The 18,276-nt window shown below is 43.6% G+C and overlaps 2 protein-coding genes across 3 annotated transcripts; one reads left to right on the top strand and one right to left on the bottom strand.

Annotated features, from left to right (window-relative positions):
- The first annotated feature begins 721 nt into the window (after window positions 1–721).
- On the top strand, window positions 722–5,419 carry LOC143139521 (hepatic sodium/bile acid cotransporter-like). The gene is made up of 5 exons (XM_076300104.1): window positions 722–1,074; window positions 2,643–2,844; window positions 3,405–3,583; window positions 4,313–4,512; window positions 5,397–5,419. The coding sequence occupies exons 1-5, from the start codon at window positions 785–787 to the stop codon at window positions 5,417–5,419; spliced, it is 894 nt and encodes a 297-aa protein (XP_076156219.1). The 5' UTR covers window positions 722–784.
- Window positions 5,420–7,259: 1,840 nt separating this feature from the next.
- On the bottom strand, window positions 7,260–16,843 carry LOC143139677 (sushi domain-containing protein 6-like). Of its 2 annotated transcripts, none has more exons than XM_076300347.1 (6): window positions 16,570–16,843; window positions 14,904–15,057; window positions 13,293–13,487; window positions 11,627–11,765; window positions 9,808–10,205; window positions 7,260–9,277 (listed from the first exon to the last, which is right to left on the bottom strand). In XM_076300347.1, the coding sequence occupies exons 2-6, from the start codon at window positions 15,019–15,021 to the stop codon at window positions 9,252–9,254; spliced, it is 876 nt and encodes a 291-aa protein (XP_076156462.1). In that variant the 5' UTR covers window positions 15,022–15,057; window positions 16,570–16,843; the 3' UTR covers window positions 7,260–9,251. The 2 variants fall into 2 exon arrangements, with proteins under 2 accessions (XP_076156462.1, XP_076156463.1); XM_076300348.1 differs by having other exon boundaries at window positions 16,709–16,843.
- Window positions 16,844–18,276: the final 1,433 nt, after the last annotated feature.

Raw genomic sequence — 18,276 nt, 5'->3', positions numbered from 1 at the left:
CTTGAAGGCTGATGCACTGAAGCCAAAGTTCTGAAAAGCCTGACATCATGACCAAAAAGATGACAACTCTCCCAAATACAGTAGAATCCCGCGTTTTTTTTATCATGAGGGACCCATGACATTTTAGTTGTGAGAGGTGTTTGACATACCTTTTCCTCAGGTAAAGACAGGGTGGTTTGGAGGAATGTGTGTGTCACAAAAACCTTGTTATCAGGCTCTTTAACATTGGTTGGTTTGCTAAGTCTGGGATGTCAGCTACCTTTATACGTTCAATGTAATGCTTTGTAAGGGGAATCGTATAACCTTTGAAACAGCTTGAGTATGCTGTTTTAGTGTAAACTGTGTGCACTTAGAAGAAACATAGTACTTGGGTCCTGTGCTCATGTAGACTTGTTGAATTTTTAACAGTTCTCGCCAGACTAAAAGGAAATATATTTATATTTTGTATTTATATATATTTACAAATATTAAGGTTAGGTATTTTATTTTTTATCATTTTTACCATTTTACATGAATGTACAACTACATTTTGCTGTGAAAGTCGCTAAGTCACTATTGTAATTCTTGTTGTGACTGAAGTCACTAAAACAAACCAAATCTTCTTTTATAGGGTACAAGCACAACACAGTAGATCTGCAGTTTTGACATGGCTGACATCATGAACCAGACAACCACCCATCAAGCTGTGGTCAGCGATGGCGCCACTTCCCACTACATCAATGTGACCAGCTGGAGGAACAGCACCAGTGCCAGTGGTGGCTTTCAGTCCCCATTCTCCCCAGCCATGGACATGGCCATCAGCGTCATCACCATTATCATCCTCTTCATCACCATGGTGTCGCTGGGCTGCACCATGGAGATCGCCAAGATCCAGGCTCACATCCTGCGGCCCAAAGGGGTGGCTATTGCCGTGGTGGCGCAGTTTGGCATCATGCCGCTGACGGCGTTCAGCCTGGCGAAGGCCCTCCAGCTGAACCCCATCGAAGCCGTCACCGTGCTCATCTGCGGATGCTGTCCCGGGGGGAATCTCTCCAACATCTTTGCTCTGGCTTTGCAGGGCGACATGAATCTCAGGTAAGGTCCACTGATTACATGTACTGGGTTACTGAACCGCAGGCAAGATGCATTGATTAAATGTAACTGGAGGGTAAGGTTTGGGATGCGCTTCTTCAGATAACCTGTCTACTGTGTTTATGTGTGTGTGTGTGTGTGTGTGGGTGTGTGTGTGTGTGTGTGGGGGGGGGGGGGGCAGAAACTCCCAGAAGAAGGCATGTAGGCTAAATGCGTTGGAGTTTTTTAGAAGGTTAACTTGACCAAGCCATGATAATAAAGGCTTTTTAACTTTTTCAGTAGAGTGCCTTGAAGTTTCTTGATTCTTGGCATTTAGTTTCCCATCCAAAGAGCACCTCTGACTTAACCAAACTTTAGAGTCCAAGAAGTGCTCCTCTACCCCCATTCTATATGGCAACACACAGTTGAACAGCTGCTGCTGTTTTGTCAGTTGTGTTTATTTGTTTTTGTAGGATGAATACTTTTTACGTAATCACTTGATTTATTTGTGTAACATAACCCCAAAGATGGACGAACAAACAATATGACTGAGAAAGAAGGAGAAATCTGCACAGAGGTCAAAGACGAAATTATGTCATTAGGAATGTGTACATGGGAAGAGAGAAATAAAAACTCCAACACTATAGAGACTCCATTTATATTATAGTGAGTACAAAGAGATTGAAGTGGATGCAGGATGGGGCATAGAGGATGGGACAGATACATTCACACATACCTATAGAATATTCTACACACACTTGAGAGGGAGCTGAACACATACACACACACACAGATGGAATCATTGTATAGAACTCCAACTCCTACTACGCACGCGCACTTCAACTTGGTTCCACATTTTCCAAGATGGCGTCGCCTCGGTGGCTAAAAATCAATCAGAACATAACTGAATGGAGGCACTCTGTCCAGTTCTATACAGTCTATGGTTGGAATTCACTCAGTGCAGGGGCCTACAACTGGTGCTACTTCTGCCACTGGCTCAGGATGCAGAACCTGGGAACACTCCAGAACTCAGAGAGAAAGCCGTGAGAGCACTCAAAGAGCTGTTTGTATGTTACAGATTTGTCCTGAGACATTCTTCCACATTTCAATTCGTCATCAGATATTATGTTCTTTCTAACCCTGTCCACAGACAATCATAGCAGTTCCACTGTCAAACATTTGATCTTTGTAGTTACTCAGGTTTGAGGTATAGCTCCTCTAGTCAAAGGTCCTTCCCAGTGATCTGTATAGAATGTAGAAGCTATGTCTATGGTCCTTCCCAGTGATCTGTATAGAATGTAGAAGCTATGTCTATGGTCCTTCCCACTGATCTGTATAGAATGTAGAAGCTATATCTATGGTCCTTCCCAGTGATCTGTATAGAATGTATAAGCTATGTCTATGGTCCTTCCCACTGATCTGTATAGAATGTAGAAGCTATGTCTATGGTCCTTCCCACTGATCTGTATAGAATGTAGAAGCTATATCTATGGTCCTTCCCACTGATCTGTATAGAATGTAGAAGCTATATCTATGGTCCTTCCCTGCTCACGTGTTCCTCCTTTCTCCTTTTGTCTTCTCTCCGTGGGCAGCATCGTGATGACCACGTGCTCCACGGTGTTGGCACTGGTCATGATGCCCATCCTGCTGTACCTCTACTGCAAGGGCTTTGAGCTGGAGAACGCCGTGCCCTACAAGGGCATCATGATCGCTCTTCTCATGACGCTGGTGCCCTGTGGGGTGGGCATTGCCATCAACCACTGGATCCCTCGCTGGTCCAAGATGGTCATTAAGGTGAGTGAAATCGCTGATTTGCTAGGTGAGCTGATTAAGACTATGGCACTTTCATGCAAATCTCTTTGTTCATTTGGACAGAGAATTATGGAAGGTCATGGAAGGTCAAAAGTCTTAGTCTGCTTGTAACCCCGTGCGACACAAAAAAACCATAAGAAGGTTCACCAGACTTCTGTCTGACACTCATAAACAACATCAGCCAGTTTCCCATGTATGCTTAGATGGTAAATGGACTGCACCATAAAGCGCTTTTCTATTACCCCCCAGGCACTCAAAGCATACCTCACTTTCACCCATTCACACACAAACACTCAAACACACAAACACATTCACAGATGGAGGCGCCAATCTACACATCGAGAGCAGTTTGGAGTTCAGTGTCTTGCTCAAGGACACTTCAACAAACAGGGTCAGGAGGAATCTCGCTTGAACTGGCCTCTCCTCTACCACCTGACCCACGACCACTCACAAAATACAATGTGCTCCAACTGTCCTGTTAGTTGAGGCCAGAAGTTGCACTGGTATTGGGAGCTAAAGACATTTTTTTGCTGTTTTTGCAGATTGGCCTCAGCATTCTTTTGATCGCTTCTATCGCCATTGGCGTCATGTCGGGCATCACCATAGGAACGAGCGTGTGGGTGGTGCTCTCTCCCAATCTCATGGTCGCCGCCTGCCTCATGCCACTGATTGGCTATTTCCTGGGATTCCTAATGTCCTACCTCTGCAAACTAAACGGACAGTGAGTATTCTCCATTAGAGCAGTGCACATCAGGGGGTCAGACCAAAGGTCACCCACTGAGTGACCGGACATCTGGCGCTACTCAGCTGGCAGTTAGCATTTCATACTAGCAACTGAAACTTATGTCATTCATTGCTCCTATTAGAAGATTTCCCATTTGTTCTTCCTTCCCATCCACTCCCCAATCTACTCCCTAGTCCACTCATAACATAGTTATCTTGCACTTTTGTGATGTAAAAATTGAAACTTGAAACGTATAGCTTCATCTGTTCCAACTGACTAGTTTAGATCAAATACAGCTGGATCGACGACCAGACTGTGAACATACTGGGGTTGGCTTTCTGCTGGGGAATAGTGGTTGTGTTGAAATGACCCTGACCATCGCTGTTGATATGTTTTCTAAGGTGTCAAAGGACCATCGCTGTTGATATGTTTTCTAAGGTGTCAAAGGACCATCGCTGTTGATATGTTTTCTAAGGTGTCAAAGGACTATCGCTGTTGATATGGTTTCTAAGGTGTCAAAGGACTATCGTTGTTGATATGTTTTCTAAGGTGTTGCAGGACTATCACTGTTGTTTTCTAAGGTGTCAAAGGACTATCGCTGTTGATATGTTTTCTGGTGTCAAGGACTATCGCTGTTGATATGTTTTCTAAGGTGTTGCAGGACTATTGCTGTTGATATGTTTTCTAAGGTGTCAAAGGACTATCACTGTTGATATGTTTTCTAAGGTGTCAAAGGACCATTGCCGTGGAAACTGGCTGCCAGAACATCCAGTTGTGCTCCACCATTTTGAAAGTGGCCTTCCTCCCCGAGGTGATCGGGCCGCTCTACCTTTTCCCACTACTGTTCATCGTCTTCCAGGGAGGGGAGGCCCTCCTGCTCGTCCTCCTCTACAGATGCTATCGAATGTTCCACCGACCAGCTGAAGGTTGGCTCTTCCGTCCCTTTTTATGTTTATTCTTCATATTAAAGCCCAGCACAGCAGCACAATTAAGTGGGGATAACATGGATATAAGAAAATGGCTACACAGTGCTTTATGTGCTGCAGCTTGCATTTGAGAGGGATTTGACCTGAATGTATAAGTATATAAGTACATATACTCTTTTGATCCCAGGAGGGAAATTTGGTCTCTGCATTTATCCCAATCCGTGAATTAGTGAAACACACTCAGCACACAGTGAACACACAGTGAGGTGAAGCACACACTAATCCCGGCGCAGTGAGCTGCCTGCAACAACAGCGGCGCTCGGGGAGCAGTGAGGAGTTAGGTGCCTTGCTCAAGGGCACTTCAGCCGTTCCCACTGGTCGGGGCTCAAACCGTCAACCCTCCGGTTACAGGTCCGGAGTGCTAACCAGTGGGCCACGGCTGCCCCCATGTGCACTCGCACAGGTAAGTTCGAGTGGAAGGACACAGGATCAGCACCACCACTCATCCCCTGCTACCTGTCTTACTGTAAACTTCAAACTGACCCCGATTCTGCAACTTTCAAGAATCATCTCACTCCTGCATTTGTAGCTTTCACTTACTGGCGTGTTTCTTTTCTTTGTATTGCCCTGCAGAACCTTCATATTGGGCAGTAAATGGTAATGTTGAAGCTGTGAAAGTTCCTGCTTGCTGATGAGTGGACCTCTGCACTATCTGAAAAGGGAACCTGAAGTCACCATCCATTCCATCCAACTGTTCCGCTGCAATGTTCTGTCACACAGAGATGAGCCTACTGCTGTTCATCCAACTGTTCAATTTTAAGTGTTCCATCTCGGCCAGACAGATATGACTTCACTCCTTTCCATTCTGAATGTTCCACAACCAGAGGCAACCCTTTTGGAGGTGTGACTTTCACACATGCAGTAATAGGCTACACTAAACCTCCGAATCCAGTGCAATGCTGCTTAATCCTGCATGGACACTGTGACAAGAGGATGTCATCAAATCCAACCAATCAGAACTGAAAGCTGCTTCAGATCCATGGCATTCTGAAACCATAGCCAACAAGAAGCACATGGACAGCATGATTATAGTTAGACTCTTACTGCTAAACTCACGATTACTCACGGCTTTATTTATTTTTTTGTAAAAATTTCAAATGGTAACCTTTAAACCATAACAAATGGTCAGCACCTAAGTCTGGGACAGCTTAGAAGTCGAAAGGGACTAACTCACTGACCTAGGCCTGTGCACAAACAATCCTAAGCCGTATTTTGTGGTATTTTACGTCGCAATGCGGTACAGGAGCTCTCAATCGCGAGGGAATAATTGTGCATTATAACCCTACATGTCTTCATACAGATTAATTTAAAAAATGTTGCAAAGACACTGCATCAATTTCATTAGGTTAGTAGGCTATTTGATTGGTATTACTCTTTATTCATTTAGGGTATTTATTCATCTTCCGCCCTCGCAGTAGGGCCTATAGCGCACGCATTTTCACCAGCAAAACCTGTCACCTGTCACTCATCAGTGTAAAGGAGGTTTTTGCATCATTCCCACATAATCATCAGCCAATCAAGGTGGTCACTTCAATCAATCTTGTGCATTAGTAATGACGTTTAGGTTTTAAGAGAAAACTCCTAGCTAAAAACTTTTAGTAGAGGTTTCGACAAAATTTGGTATCGATCCAATACCAAGTCTTTGATCGATTTACTTTGAGCAGTAAATATAGGGCCAGTATTGCCGATACTTATACCAATACTGATATTTTTTACTTAAAGCAGCTTATGCACTTTTATGTAGGGGAGAGCAGTATTTCATAATTTATGACATGAATGAAACATCAATAAGCTAAATTTGAATACATTTTCACCACTAAATGATTTTGTGATTTCCACTGTTAATAATTTACAAACATTGCAATAACGAAACACAAAGTGTGCAATGTGCATGCAAGATGTGAAAGGAGTGGTGTTTGCGCGACTGTAGGCTAGTCCTTGGTGAAACAGGAACGGATTGTGAACATAGACGAGATAAACTGAAATTAAAGTATCGATGCCATCACGCTGGTATCGATCCGATACCAATACCAACATTGGCATACTATCGATATTTGGAATGATATGCCCAGCCCTAACTTTTAGTGTGATTTAGGAGTACTCCTAGCAGTAAGATAAAATGCTTTGTGAATACGGCCCATGATTTTTACACTGGCATAAGCTATGCATGGGAAAGCATTTCCTTTTTTCTGATTAAAGTACGATCTGATTCAGATTCATTGGCTATTGGGCACTGCTGTTACACGACGCGGTCAAAACACTTTGTCGTAATTTTATCCAACTTAAAATACTGTTGTGAGGTTTATACCCGATGCGGCAAATACACAGGAAATTACTGTAATCATACCTTGTTTGTGTTTTGTGTTGAGTTCATGCAGGGTAGCCTATAAGATACATTAGAGCATTGACATAAAAATAACAAACTTTATATTTAGAATGTCTCAGTATAAGGTTGGACGAGTAATGTATCTCTATATTTTTTCAAAATTACAATTTTACAGTGGACCAAATAATTCTACAAATGTTTTTGTGTGCTTTATCTCAAGTCTCCTGAAAGTTATCTGCTGTGCTTTCAAATGGTAAAATGCTGCCATCTAGTGGAGATCATGCCAAACCTGACCTATCCAAAATTGCTCGCCAGAGTGAACAGAAGAGGCAATACAATTAAAAGCCATGACAAGTTAACACACTTAGAAAGAGTATTTAATTAGAAACTGTTACATGGTATATACAGTGTGGAATTAAATTAAATTTTATACAAATATTGAGCATAGTCATCCAGGCTTCATCATTCAGTTCCTAGATAAATAATAAAATCAAAAGAAAACTTAATTTTGTACAGAGCGAATATTTTTTGGTTTTAAATTAAGGTAAAAACATTAAATATCCCAAAAGACCCAATCAAGACCAAAGCCAGATAGCAAAACATGATTGGTGAAGGAATGAGTCTACATCCAAACAGTCCTTGTACTGAGATACACTCCTAGAGCCAAGATTCACTACTTAATTTAGTTTTCTGATGCAGGTCAATTTACAATAATGCACAGTCTTTTTTATTTTTTACACATAAACAAAAATATAAATAAATAAGATCCACTGGGTATTCAAGCATTGTGTTCTCTTTTTTGTTTGTTTTATCAATAAACTCCAGAAGGCTTTACGGACATTTTAACATTCATTGTTTAGTCAGAAAAGTCACAGAAAAATCTCCTGATGTTGTAGACAGAATCTGTGCCCAGAGACACAAACCTAAGGCCATCTGAAACGTAAATTGATCTGCGGACTATGTACAAATACGACCACTGTATTTCCCAATCAGACAGCAGAAGGTGGCATGGAGAGCTTTGCAGAACAGCGTATGGTTCACCGCACACCCGCACACACACACACACACACACACACACACACACACACACACACACACACACACACACACACACACACACCTTAAAGCTCGCCAGGGGGAGTCACCACACCACTCTGTCCATTCAGGAAGGGCTTTGGGGACTTTCACAGTGGGAACAGGAGACACCGAGAGGGGAGTGTGGGGGAGTGTGTGTGTGTGTGTGTGTGTGTGTGTGTGTGTGTGTGTGTGTGTGTGTGTCCGGCAGTGGGTGGGGGTGACATAGCAAATAGCCCTTCTGGTGGATAAAGACAAGATCTGGATAAAAACTGAATGTAAAAAGTACCAAGTGAGACACTCCACCTCAGTAATAATAAAATCAGTGGACTGTTTTTGGTGTGTGCATACGAGAGTATAGATGGTTGGGGTCCGCGGTGAGGAGACTTGACGTGCCAGCGCCCATGCATCAACCCCTGAATGAGCAGTAGTAAAGAAAACATGCGACAGGGATTGTGACATCCAAAAAGCTCAGGCCACAAACCAGAGTGCAGATCTTTCTTAAAGACCCCCCCCCCCACCCAAAAAAAAAAAAGAAAACTCATAAAGCAAACAAAATATACACACACACCAAAAAATGTGATTGCACATGGAGTCAAGCCTTCCCTCTCGCGGACGCTCGGCAGCTCTTGCGTAGAGCCGAGTCCCTGGAGCTCCGCCCACAAGCCGCACGGCGCACCGGACAGAGGTCAGAGGTCATCAGTCTGCAGCTGCAGTTATGTACACGAGGATGCTGACCCCCGCAAATCCTGCGTTGGGGCACCTACCCTCATCTGAAAATCCCCTGAGGTGGGTACTTGTGTGTGTGTGTGTGTGCGCATGTATGTGTGCGTGTATGTGTGTGTGCATCTCTTTGTGTGTGTGTGTGTGCGCGTGTCTTTGTGTGTATGTGTATGTGCGTGTGTGTGTGTGTGTGTGTATGTGTATGTGTATGTGTGTGTGTGTGTGTGTGTGTGTGTGTGTGTGTGTGTGTGTGTGTGTGTGTGTGTGTGTGTGTGTGTGTATGTGTATGTGTATGTGCGTGTGTTTGTATGTGTATGTGCGTGTATGTGTATGTGCGTGTCTTTGTGTGTGTGTGTGTGTGTGTGTGTGTGCGTGTCTTTGTGTGTATGTGTATGTGTATGTGTGTGTGTGTGGGTGTGTGTGTGTGTGGGTGTGTGTGTGTGGTGGTGGGCTGCAGCAGACAGGTTGGGTACCCCCAGGCGTGTGCTGTACAGTAGGCCTCCTCCCCGCGGTGCTCCTCCCTGGGCAGCAGCTGCCTCGCCACCTCCTGCTCCCCTTATGCCTCCTTCAGCAGCGGGATATCTGCCCACAGAAAACACACACACACACTTAGTAATGCGCGTGCAAACACACACACGCACACAGTACTCAAACACTTAGTTCATCACACACACACACTTTACTAAGAAACAGTACATAGATGCTTTTCACACTGTGGTTTACATATTCATACAGACACACACACACACACACACACAGGATTGGAATGACAGAGCACAAGTCAAGTCATATCAGTTTAAATCTGATAACACACATAAACAGAGTGTCTAAAGCAGAGTAAAGTTCAGTAGTCTAAAACACTCAAACACTTTACTAAGAAATAGTACATATCCATTTCCATATTAGATTCTACAGTGTGGATATACAGTTACATACACACACACACACACACACACGCACACACGCGCACACACACACACACGCGCACACACACGCGCACGCACACGCACACACACGCACGCACACGCACACACACGCACGCACACGCACACACACGCACACACGCGCACACACGCACGCACACACACGCACACGCACACGCACGGCCATACCGTCAGTGAAGTCCAGCTGTGAGGGCTCCAGTAGCAGGCTGTGCGGCTCGCTGTGTGTGCTGCTCGGCCGCTCTCCCCGATGGAGCCCTGTGGCTGCGGTGGCCCCCAGCATCGCCAGCGACGAGGAGGAGGAGGAGGAGGAGGAGGAGGAGGAAGGGGACGGCACCCTATGCACCATGGCCAGCTCTGCATGCTGCCCCGGGGCCTGCGGCTCTGCCTGCTGCTGCTGCGGTGCTGCCGAGGGACCGTGGGCGCCCTGATCCGCGGGAGGAGGAGGAGCGGTCAGACTGGACGCCACGCTGCCGCTCCCGGCAACCGCCTCCTCGTAAGAGGGCAGGGCCACCTGCACCCCGTCCACCATGATGGACACTGGTTGACCGCCCACCTCCTCATCGCGCCTGGAAGGAGGAAGGAGCCGGAAGTGGTACAGTCAGGACAGGATGTGATGCGTGAACAAGAGACCACTACCTGGCCCTGGGTTAACAGGACAGGATGTGATGCGTGAACAAGAGACCACTACCTGGCCCTGGGTTAACAGGACAGGATGCGTGAACAAGAGACCACTACCTGGCCCTGCAAAAGTCATTGAGAGACCTCAGACCCATTAGACCAGCCTCAGACGAGTCCAGGAAGTGACGTCAATTCCGGAAATAAGTACATAATTTACTTTACTCTTTACGCAGAATACAGCTGGAAAAAACGTGTTTTCTTTTACAGTTCATGGAAAAAATAGTCACATTAGGTAGAAGCGTTTTATTATTATTCGTAATTCACATTTATTTATTAAATAATCGATCGCGACTGACTGTCCAGATCTGCCAGAGTCAGCTGGAAAGAGCTCGTGACTCACGCATAGGGAATCACGGCAGATATTGCGCGAAATTTTGGTTTATGGCTATCGTTTAGGTGTCCTTCCTATTCATTAACATGAACATGATGACTGACTAAATAAATGACTATGATGTTTAATAAACCATTGTAGGCATACAAGTTATCATTATATCACATCACATCAATTAAGTGTTTTCTGTAGGCTAGGCTACTGTGTGACATGCTTTACACTAGGCTACAGCATATAAATCAACAATAGGCTATCAACACGTTTGCAGTATCACTGTTGCAGAAATCACATACAAGAAGGCATCCTCTTGATTGTTTGTACATTTTTGCACATTCCAACATAAGGAAGCAGCATGAGGAAACTTGAAACTCGTTTTTCTGCCTTATTTTCTAACTACTTTTACGAGTCTGCAGTATTACTGAGTACAGCTGTTACAAGAGGGTCAAGCGTCCCTTTGTTATGATGCACTTCCTGCGACACGGTCATTCGTCTCTAAATGACTTAACTCCCTCTCTGGCCCTGGGTTAACAGGACAGGATGTGATGCGTGAACAAGAGACCACTACCTGGCCCCGGAGTTAACAGACATTCTAATGACAGGTAGGAAGTAAGGGCACCAGAAAGACAAAAAAACTAAACTTCAGCAACTAGACATCACAAAAAACAACAACAACAAAAACAACAACAACATTGCCATGTCACATGCAAAAACAACATTCAGCTTGTACTAACCCCCCACAAAATGGCTATTATGTTCATTTACACCCATACATTATACACAACAGTTTTTCCATAAAGGTTGATGTTTAAGTTGACTAATATAATTTAGCAAACGCTTTTATCCAAAGTGGCATAGACTCTCAACGGCAGGTCTGGGAATTGAATTGTCTGTCGGTGTCAGTGACATAAGCACTGCTCCTCGTCGCCCCTCTACAATGGGGGGGAGGGGGGGGGGGGGGGCTGGCCGTGGCGTACTCACCGCGTGTGGTGGAAGGACTTCAGCTTGGGCTGCAGCAGCACGAACAGCACCACCAGGAGCAGGACAAGGGCCACCGAGCTGGCTGTGGTGGTCACCAGGGAGACCGTGTTCATGCCAAACACAGGCTCCGGCTCCTTCTCTGCTCCGGGAGGAAGAGGACGAGGATGAGGAATGAGCCGTCAGCGCAGCATAACAGGTCTCCTTACTACTATTCTACCACAGCACCACGAGCATCCTGACCATCCATATGCTCTACGCATGTATAGTAACATTATGATAATACCATACCATATTTCATATTATATATTGATACAGTATTAGTTACTGTATCAATATATAATATGAAATATGGTATGGTATTATCATTAAAAGAGCAGTGTTTTGTTTTTGTGGTCACGGTAGTACCACAGTATGGTACATAACTGATGGAACAGTAGAACAGGACTTCTGACATGGTCACCCATCGAACAGCAGAAAATAACCGCCCCTGCTGTTTCAGAGCATTACATGCTGCAGTACACGAAGAGAGTGCTACATTAACTAAACAAGTACACGAAGAGAGTGCTACATTAACTAAACAAGTACACGAAGAGAGTGCTACATTAACTAAACAAGTACACGAAGAGAGTGCTACATTAACTAAACAAGTACACGAAGAGAGTGCTACATTAACTAAACAAGTACACGAAGAGAGTGCTACATTAACTAAACAAGTCCCTTTATTTTGAGCTGTGACTAATTGCACTGAGCTGCGCCGACTTTCTTGGGGCCAGTTGCTGTAGACTTCTTGAAATGATCGAGGATCTCCGAGAAGTACTGTACCCGAGTTCTTGAAATAATGGGAATATTTCTGCATCACTCAGCAGCACAAGCTGTGTTACCCAAATGGTTTCTCTCCTGCAAATCTAAAAAGTCTAAACAGTTTTCTCTAGCCCTGCATAACTGGTTTACTTCTCCATCTTTATGTTAACACAGCTATTGCTACCTAGCTGATAGACAGTTGCTGGTAATCTAATTAGCTAAAATTAGGCACAAAATAAAAGAACTCGTTTTATGAGGTCGTGTCCTGTAGTCTTAATCCCAGGAAGCAAACACTCAAATGAAGATAAGCATCTGAACTCCAATGGAAAGTGTCCGCTAAAAGAATAATGGGAGCAAATTGATCATGTTTTCTCTTGACCCTTGAGCCAGTTCTTGAAATCCTGCATGCACATTCGCACTTGCGTAGCCAATACAGAAAATTCTGCACGGACACAAAACGTTGATGCCGCACGGAAAGACCGTACAGCCCCTGATGCTGGTGACGAAATGTGTGTCGTCCATACACTGTATCAGCAGATGTATATCCAGGGCTTTAAAGAGTGGTCATTAAAAGGTGTACGGTCACACCGGTATTAGGGAATTTTGGAAAATGAACTAAGGAATATCTGGGTTCATTGAATTCAACCAGAACCATATAAAGGTACCTTTATATGGCTCTGAATTCAACATAGAATTTCAGAACCTTGAATTGTTGTGGAACGGAATCTTATGTTAGAATGTTCAAAACCCCACACCTTTAAGGGTTAATAACTGTACCACCTAGTTTCAAATGGTGGCTTCCCTCGCCCTGTGTGGGCCTGGTAGCTATGGTGGTGCTCCGTGGCTCTGTGTGCGTCTGACTCACCTTGAGAGGGAAGGCAGCGGACCTGCGTCAGGGTGTTCCACTCTCCGCTGGTGCAGGTGAGGTACCTGTAGTCTCCCTTCATGACGTAGCCCTCGTCGCAGAAGAACTCAATCACGGTGCCCTCACTCAGCGTCCGACAGGGAGACGGGTGGCAAGAGTAGCCTCCATTCTCCGGTTCCACTGGATGCCTGCACACTGAAAACACCAGAATACACACACACACACACACACTTTATAGCCGATGTACATACTACACACACTTTATAGCGGACGTACACACTACACACACACACACACACACTTTATAGCCGATGTACATACTACACACACACACTTTATAGTCGATGTACACATTACACACACACACACACACACTTTATAGCCGATGTACATACTACACACACACACACACACTTTATAGCCGATGTACATACTACACACACTTTATAGCGGAAGTACACACTACACACACACACACACACTTTATAGTCGATGTACACACTACACACACACACACACACTTTATAGTCCACACACACACACACACACACACTTTATAGTCCAGACACACACAGGATTGCAATGACAGAGCACAAGTTAAGTCATATCAGTTTAAATCACAGACACACATAAATAGAGGTGTCTAAAGTAGATCCACACTAGACTTAGAAATACAAACACAAACACACACAGGTTAAAAACGCCTGTGCTACCACATATTTCTTTCAACCATTTACTAACCAGCTTATTATAATTAACACAGCTCTTCAGCCAAGTAGACCGGCTAATTTGTGAAATCAGTTGAGGTTAAGTGCACAGGTAAAACCTATACATGATGCGACTGTAATAGAGGTCGTAATTCGTCCACCGCTCATGACCCTCCAACCCGCCACCTCCACACACACCGGCATGGGAGTCAAACGCTCTAACCACTGAGCTAAAAGCCCAGGCTTCCAACTCAGCGGTTAGAAGCGTTCTTAAGGTTAGGGGTGTGAGGATTTACACGGGCACCTAGCATGCTAGCTCAGTTCGCCTCCGTTACACGACTTTGACTTTCTGAAGCCAGAGCTTTCCACCTCTGCAAACATTACAATGACTAAGCTATTGAACTGTCATAATCACTTTAAGGCACCATATATGCCATCACTGAGCAAAAAAAAAAAAAAAAATCGGTGTTAAGTTTTCTGATATGCCATGGATAATATAAAAAGGAGAATGAAAAGAACAATAGAAATACAATAGAAGGGTAATAGAACAGCAATGTTTGGTTGGAGTTTCCATAACGATTTACCAGCAGTGCTGCTGACAAATGGGCTTTTATTAGACTGTAACCAACTCTGTGGAGAAGCTGGCCTAGAATGTACAAAACAACACTAAGTCATGGAACAGATGGAGATGACTAAAGCATTGTGAGAAAGAGGGAAGAAGGGGGGGATAGAAAGAAGAAGAGGAGAGAGAGAGGAAATAGAGAGGGAGAGATAGAGGGGAGGATCGGAGACAGCAGAGGCAGGGTCAGCGCGCACACACACACACACACACACACACACACACACACACACAATCACAGACACAGACACACACACACAATCACAGACACAGACACACACACACCTGAGGCGTGTGTTGTGGATACTGAACTCAGTAGCAGTAGTAGAGGCAGGCTCAACACTGCTGCTGATGGGGAGCCCAGGTAGCCTGTTCTCTCTCGCACCATCGCTCCATGGCTCATCTTCTCACTCCTTACCAGGCCCTGAAAACTCTCGTCCTAAAACACATACACACACACACACAGACATACACAGTGTATGAGATATTGAGCAGACACTTTTATTCAAAGTGACACAAATTTCAAACAGCAGATTCTGGAATCAACACCAGACAGTTTCTCAAGAGGCAATGCTACCACTGCAGACAGTAATGTTGTTGTCTACATCATCAATATCCCTGCTGTTATTATAAGGTGTTAATAACTAGAGGGAGACTAGAGTACGTTTCAGGTAAACTCATAGACTGTATATATATAGAACAGTCTATGGGTAAACTACCTTGTTCAAACTCTGAATGACTTTCTCTGAGGTGCCCTACAGGCACTTCCTCAACTGTGAGTGACAGCAGTGTGTGACGTGGTATCGGTTACAACCACATACAGCTTCAAAGGGGGAAAAAAACACATGTGTACCCTGGCTTTCTGTAAATGCAACTAGTGGTTTTAGATCAGGATGTGGTGCAAATCAACAGGGGCTCTAATGACATCAACACAAAAAAGGTGAAAAAGTGAAACTGTTTCTTTTCACACTAAATAGACATGTATTAATTGCAGGCTTCCTGTCAGCCTGACAGACACACAAACAAACACAATACAAGATTACTGCTTTACAAGTGAAAATATTCGTAACAGGAGGGAAACTCCCAAGTGAAAATAAATTAATGGTCTTTCTAGGCCCAAACGTAAATTCCGATGGAAGTGAAAGTCATACACTTCCTCTTCAAAAAATCGTTGAGGAAGAATACATTAGTCAAGAATCAAACGTTAGTATGAACCTTTTATTTAAATTAACGGTGACATATTAACACTAATGTTTGAATAGACCTGTAAAACGCCAACAAGAATGGCTTGAAGTTAGATCTAACATTAGCCTACATTAACGTTCACTAACGTTAATGATTAACAACCTGACATTAGCTCACTACTACCTATTTAACATTGTGTCCAAGGAGAAGGGAGCAGTAATGATTCCTTATGAACACCTACTTATCTGTTCGACGACAAAGTTTTTAACAGGATTTCTTTATTAAACTCAGCATCACAACAGTGCCTTTGTTGGCGATAGCTAGCTGCTAGTGAGAGAGGAAATAGCTAACGTTAAATGACGCGTTTGTCAGGTTATGATGATTTTAAACCTATTAACAGACATGGTAGACAAAGACAACCAAAACAACACAACATATTGAGCGGTACCATATAATATTTATTTTAATCAACGAATTAGACTAAAATCTGTTGTTGTTCTTGCATGCTAACGCTAGCCTGTCGCACAAAGGAAGCTGCTTCAGAACAACGTTAACTTCAGCTAGCAGGCTAACCGAACTTGCCAGCTGGAAAGCCAGGTTTGTTTACATTGGAGGCCTTTCTTTCCCGACAGTCGTGAAAAAACTCATATACCGTTTACTTCCAAAATTTATAGGGAAATGTAAATAGTGAAGTATGTGGTCTATTATTGTTTCCTTTAACATGATAAAGATTAGATGGAGAAAATACCAACGTCTATTAACGTACCACTGCGAGCTGCCAGGCACCGACCTCTTCCTCCTTGCGTCTCCCCCGTCTTTTTACGCACTCACGACAAGACAGCCTACACACTATAACGTTAAGTGTAATATGCCCACACAGATGTCAAATGACTGTGGCGTTTCACCTCAGTTTTGGGAGTCGACTGTCAGCAAATGACCAACGCTACCTAATTGACATTATCTGCTTGGTTTGGTCTCTGGTTATGGATTTGTCTATTTCCTGATGTCAATGGTGTGACTTCCGGGTATTCTATCGAAGCAAGTGTCTACTACACATCCGTATGCGTAGGCCACTGTCTATGGCGTAGGCCCCTAACCGAGGAGGTGTTGTGTTGCAGGCTACAGATGACTGGAGCAGAAGTTATGCACAGTATACATCAGGATAGTTTTTTTTTTTTTTAAACATAGTTGACAATTTTGGGATTATTGCATTATGGTATTGCAGGTAGGCTACCATAAACCAATCTTGTTTGCAGTAGTAGCATAATGGACCAATGCAGAAAGCCTATGTAGATCAGGTCTTTAGAGGCTGCGGTGGTGCAGATCCTGTAGGCCTTCCACAAAATGGGCTCAGTGCCTACGGGGACCCGGGTTCAAGGCCCACAAACATATAAAAAAAAAAATAATAATAAAAGAGTTGAGTCTATAGAAGAAAGGAGACACAGTGAGTGGAGTGCTATGGTGCTTAGTATCATTTATGCTGATGATGAGGAACAGTGTTGCCACAGTCATCAGTATTTGAAGGCATTCTGTCCATGGTCCACTTCTCAAATTCTACTGGTATTTCTTCCAAGAACCAATTTAACACTTACTCCCTTGGGTGAAAATTTAGAAAAGTAAGCAAATATGGCATTAGTTAACCACCAGAACACTTTGTGACATGAAAATATGCATTGCGAATATTTCAAGAACTCATATAAGACCTCAAAAGAACAATTTGGTCATTTTGGTTGTGCAGGACTCAGTGGATGTTAAAATTCATCATCATCATCATCACTTCTTTTTGTGTCTATGCATGCAGCTTCTATAGAACTGTAGTCAAAAGTAGTAAAGTGAGTAATATTACCATCAATGAAAACCTGAGGCTTACACAATATAAGCTCATGACAAGAATATATTACACAAAATCTAAAATACATAAATTTGACCCATCATCCTCTGCTTTGTGTGTGAAATGTGGCTCTCATGTGGACAGTCTTATACATGCCTTCTGGGAATGTAAGAAAATTAAACAGGGTTGGCTGGAAATTCAAAAGTTGTTGACCGAAACCTGCAAAATTGAGTGCAAATTAACACCTACACTATGTATTTTGCAGAGAACAGATAATCTGAAGTATCCAATAGGATGGCAGATTCTTTTTTCCTCCTTGGTTTATAAGAAAATCATTTTGAAACATTGGAAAGACACACAGGCCCCATCCATGCAGGCATGGAAGGGATTGATGAAATATTATTTAAGTATAGAAAAAGCAATGTGTGAGGACAGAAATAAAATAGAACAATTTAGAGTATGGCAGGACATTTATGAATCTTTATAATCAAATGTTGGGCAAGTTATAAAGACTACACGGGAGAACCTCATGGAGAACAATGTGTGAGTGTAGGGGTGTTGTGCGATCGGGTGTGTGTGTGTGTGTGTGTGTGTGTGTGTGTGTGTGTGTATGTGTGTGTGTGTGTGTGTGCTAGGGCATCC

The sequence above is a fragment of the Alosa pseudoharengus genome, unplaced genomic scaffold (genome assembly GCF_046254945.1).
Source record: "Alosa pseudoharengus isolate Yale_2024_CS ecotype anadromous, Long Island Sound unplaced genomic scaffold, YU_APseudo_1.1 YU_APseudo_1.1_scf_22, whole genome shotgun sequence".
Classification (NCBI taxonomy): domain Eukaryota; kingdom Metazoa; phylum Chordata; class Actinopteri; order Clupeiformes; family Clupeidae; genus Alosa; species Alosa pseudoharengus.
Note: the sequence above shows the minus strand (reverse complement) of the source record. Positions and strands in the feature narration are given on the sequence as shown.